This window comes from Azolla caroliniana, unplaced genomic scaffold, assembly GCF_043228905.1.
Source record: "Azolla caroliniana isolate FFs.n. ecotype wild unplaced genomic scaffold, voAzoCaro1.0.p SCAF_246, whole genome shotgun sequence".
Classification (NCBI taxonomy): Eukaryota; Viridiplantae; Streptophyta; class Polypodiopsida; order Salviniales; family Salviniaceae; genus Azolla; species Azolla caroliniana.
Genome location: NW_028230681.1, coordinates 1 through 4,822, shown reverse-complemented (window position 1 = coordinate 4,822; position 4,822 = coordinate 1). Strand labels below are relative to the sequence as shown.

The 4,822-nt window shown below is 37.8% G+C and overlaps 1 protein-coding gene across 1 annotated transcript; it reads right to left on the bottom strand.

The window, feature by feature from the left end:
- Window positions 1–1,927: 1,927 nt before the first annotated feature.
- On the bottom strand, window positions 1,928–3,527 carry LOC147848730 (uncharacterized). Its single transcript, XM_087338186.1, has 2 exons — window positions 3,301–3,527; window positions 1,928–2,920 (listed from the first exon to the last, which is right to left on the bottom strand). Exons 1-2 carry the CDS (start codon window positions 3,443–3,445, stop codon window positions 2,163–2,165), a joined length of 903 nt encoding a protein of 300 aa, XP_087194312.1. The 5' UTR covers window positions 3,446–3,527; the 3' UTR covers window positions 1,928–2,162.
- Between the last annotated feature and the right edge of the window lie 1,295 nt (window positions 3,528–4,822).

The window sequence follows — 4,822 nt, the reverse complement described above, 5'->3', positions numbered from 1 at the left end:
CCACACATAACCCTCTCTCTCAAACATTGTGACATAGGTCAAATATTAAGAGTCTAATACTGATCAATAGACCAATAAAGTAAAATAAGGTAAATTGATTGGATAGAAGAACCCGTTCCACCTGACCACCCTCGAGCTATGAACAAGACATAGCCAAATTACCACTGACATCCCATACCGTCGGACATTAGGATGATTAATACCTTCAAAGAGATAACACGATCATCACGACAAAAGCCTAACCCACACCACCGGTGTCTTAAGACGGCAACCTTTTGACGTAGTATGCTTATGAGGGTAGATAAACCTCATATTTATACCTCTTCTTAGGCCCTTGAATAGATGTGCCTTTCTAAAATACTCTCCATTCATTGGTTGTCAAGATCATGATAGTGCATGCACCTATCATTCCTTCTATCCAATCACATTAGTTCCTTTCTAACATTAATGAACATACCCTTCACTTATGTGAATATCAGTGACCTACCCTCACATGCGTTATGTGTACATAACATCAAATTTGGCTTCCTCGAAGACAATAAAATGTCTATTCTATTCTCTAATAATAATGCAAATAGTTTGTATGCAATACTATCTTGGGAATCAAAAGTGTGTTTTGTTTTATAACACAAACCACAAATCCATCATTGAGTTTTGGACATTTCGCTATGGAGGATCGGTTCTACATCACATATTTCCAATATTTGAAAATCCTCGCCGATATCAAAACTAGTAAAAAGTTTCTCACTAGCTATCAATGTTGAATTCTCAATCAAATAGCTTACATTTTAGTCCACTCTAGGTACTATACGAACATGTTATTAGTTTGGGGAAGTTTTATGCACGATGGAAATTTTGACATTGCCAAAATTTGATACCAAAACTGCTTGAATTCAACATTTACATATAACAAGAAAGACTGATGTAGTTTAGTTTCATATGATGCACGATCGACCCAATTTCCTCACCTACAAAAGTAGCTCCACCTACAGTCTACATATTCCACAATAACTAAATAAATCTAGTCCCAAATTGATTATTAGTGGTGTGGCCGAGCAAGGTGATCATGACTATGTGACAGTTGAGTGTTTTATGATTCAAATTGTGTATAAATCAAGAAACCACCAGCAAACAAACTTGTCACAATGTGTTAGTAAAATGATTATCTACCGGAAGAACTCCAAACCAAAACTGCTTGAATTCAACATTTACATATAACAAGAAAGACCGATGTAGTTTAGTTTCATATGATGCACGATCGACCCAATTTCCTCACCTACAAAAGTAGCTCCACCTACAGTCTACATATTCCACAATAACTAAATAAATCTAGTCCCAAATTGATTATTAGTGGTGTGGCCGAGCAAGGTGATCATGACTATGTGACAGTTGAGTGTTTTATGATTCAAATTGTGTATAAATCAAGAAACCACCAGCAAACAAACTTGTCACAATGTGTTAGTAAAATGATTATCTACCGGAAGAACTCCAAACCAAAACTGCTTGAATTCAACATTTACATATAACAAGAAAGACTGATGTAGTTTAGTTTCATATGATGCACGATCGACCCAATTTCCTCACCTACAAAAGTAGCTCCACCTACAGTCTACATATTCCACAATAATTAAATAAATCTAGTCCCAAATTGATTATTAGTGGTGTGGCCGAGCAAGGTGATCATGACTATGTGACAGTTGAGTGTTTATGATTCAAATTGTGTATAAATCAAGAAACCACCAGCAAACAAACTTGTCACAATGTGTTAGTAAAATGATTATCTACCGGAAGAACTCCAAAATCGGTAATATAGGCCCCATTTACGCACTAGGCATAGTGTAATTTTTACCCCTTAAAAATATGAGAAACCAATCTTCCAAAATCATGCATTACATGCCTCGCATGCATGAATAGATACAATCGCCTCTAGATAAGAATAGAAAATCATTATGCTCAGGAGAAGAAAATTACATCCATCTGGAATCCCCCGAAAATCATTCCACTAAATGGTGTCGAATCGAGTACCATAGCATTGAAACATTCTTCAAAGATTGTTGAAGAATCCATGCTTTCACTGCATCAAAAAATTGGGTCCCCAATGTCAATGAGTTTTCATGTCATGCCAGTTGTAAAAAGTAACGACAACTATGACAATCTTGTGGTCACAGTTTGTTGATGAGTTCTTTTTGTATCAATGGAGCCTTGCTTGCAAGCCGCCTGCTCTCATTCACTATGATTGTTGTCATTCGGTGAAGCCCCAAAGGCTTATAAATGTTCACATCTACATTCTTTTGCAATAAAAGGCTTTGTTTGGCTGGAACTACACTAGCCCACCAAAAATCACTCAATACACCATAGATCAATGCCCAATACTTAGCATCACGATCAACACGAAATATCGAGAAACCATTCAAGGTCCATACGAACAAATCGAGCCAATCTCTATCCAAAATCTCCATTAGACCTTGCATTTGAGGCATATAGTAGTAAGGGGCACTCAACCATGGTAAACAATGTTCGGGTTTACCCTTATTATAAGGGCATTTAACCTCTAGGATCCCTCCTTTCTGGGTAGAAAGAAGAGATGAATGATGAATAAGACCATCTGGTGAGGCTCCCATCCATCCTTGTACATCATCATCTTCTTTGTATATCTTGAAACCCATCAAGTGCACCACATTTCCCGTTACTTCTTGATACCTTTTGATGGCACATGCTTCTTGGGTACTTCCCCATTGGGTTGCCGGGTTACCCGAAAACTTGTCTCTTAACCCCACTTTTTCTTCCCAGAACTCAGCTCGCCTTTCCACACCCCAAAACCCTAAGGCCGTTGAGAAAGAGCTTGCCGTGAGCCGGTTATGCCTCAACTCATGCCATTCATCACTGCCTTGTTTCACTTCATCACATCCCACAATCTTGCCTTTGCAACAAAAAAAAATGAAAAAGAGTTTCTCGTGAGTAATAATGCATTAAATGCCAAAATGCAAAACAATGCAACTTTCAGTAAAACATCTTGATCTAATACATACACCATCTCCACAAGAAAAGGAAACATACATCATCTAGGTTCCTAAGGTGCTCTTTGAATTTTTTTAATCCATGGTTATTGAAAAACAACGCAAATTATCTTGGTATGCTTTTGCAATTTCGTTGTAGGAGAGAGAGAGAGAAGGAGACTCTTAAAATGGACAGTGGTAGTACAGGGAGGAAAAAGGGAAAGAAAAAAGATGAGACAAAACTGCAGACATGGATTAGTAGAAGAAGGGAATAGAAGAAAGAAAGAAGAGTAGTCGTGGTTACCTTTGGTACAGAGGAAAGTGGAATGGCGAGGGGAAGCAAGGGTGCAGAAGCATGACTTCTTTCTTGAGAAGAGGAAGAAGAAGAAGAAGGCAGTGGTAGTGGTAGTGGTAATGGAGATGGTGGGCAATTTGGATGGGCACTTCATGGATAATGATGGTGTGCTTGGTGCCTCATTTCTTCATCCCTATCCACTCTCTTTCTCTTCTTCTTCTTCTTCTTCTTCTTCTTCCTTCCTCTTTACACCAGCAGGATTAAGATTTCTGGACACGAATGAAAATGCCTTAAGATTTCATGAAAAACTTCCATTTTGCCCATACATATACACATACAATGAATGTTGCCTCGGAATTTATACCGACTATTCTTGTCACACTCTCTTACCTTGACGACCAACCGGCTTGCGGTTCCGACAATTTTGCGGTGAGTGAGTTTTTGCCTACATAAGTTTTGTGGAGTTGCTCAAAAGTTGCAAGCTTAAGGCCTCCATTCACAAAGTGCAAAGCAAGGAAGGACCGTTTAGTTGTAAAGGGGTCAAAAATAGCTCTTACATTGACATGAGACAAAAGCCACATTTTGATCAATTGTGTTACTACTTCAAATCATTTAGTACACATTGTTCGGACCAATGAGATGCTACCACATCAAGTCTATCACACTTCATGCCATAGTAAGGAGCCATTGTAATTCCATTTGTTATTTAGCTACATTTAGTTATCTTTTGTCTTGTGGACAAGGAAACAATTAGAAGATATTCATAGCCCAATCACTATTTTTACTTCATTGCATTTTTATGACCAAAGTTGTTTCCCTTGGGTGGTAATGTCATAATACCATCAATAGCGAAGTCACATGTACGTGATCCTATGCGAATTGTAATTGTTTCTTTCAAAACATGGTGAAATATCGGTTTGGAGTGCCAATTATTTTAAATGTATACAAGTATACATACAGCGTGGTGTTAAGGAGCCCCACTTGTATGTAAATCCCAAGACTTTATTGAAATAGAGCTGCATTTCCTTCTAATTCAATTATCCCAGATGTCATATATCAACCATGAGCATACACTCATTCATTTGGTTCTTTCTTTCACATTACAGAACACTTCGTCTAATTCTCCTTAGATTAAATAAGAATGTTCATGCTGTTGTTCTTTCATATTAAGTAAGAACGTCCATTTGGTTATTATTTTTAACCTTCTTTATATGAAAGTGTCCAACGAGTATATAGTATTTATTGTGACACATAAAAGTTATGTACAATCATTAGATTCCGGAGTTTCATGCTGTGATAAGAACTTTAGGCAACAATTCGGATTCGGATTCAGATTCAGATTCAGATTCGAGCTCGGTGATATATGGAAAATCATCAGCAGCACTAGAGATCGAACCATGATCACTCCTCTAGCAAGAGGAATTTATTTCCATTTCACGATGCCAACCAAAAAACCAGGCGCCCCTAAAAACCTGAACAAGCAGCTTATAGGATCTTGGAGACCAATCAAACTCATAACTCACCAAGTACT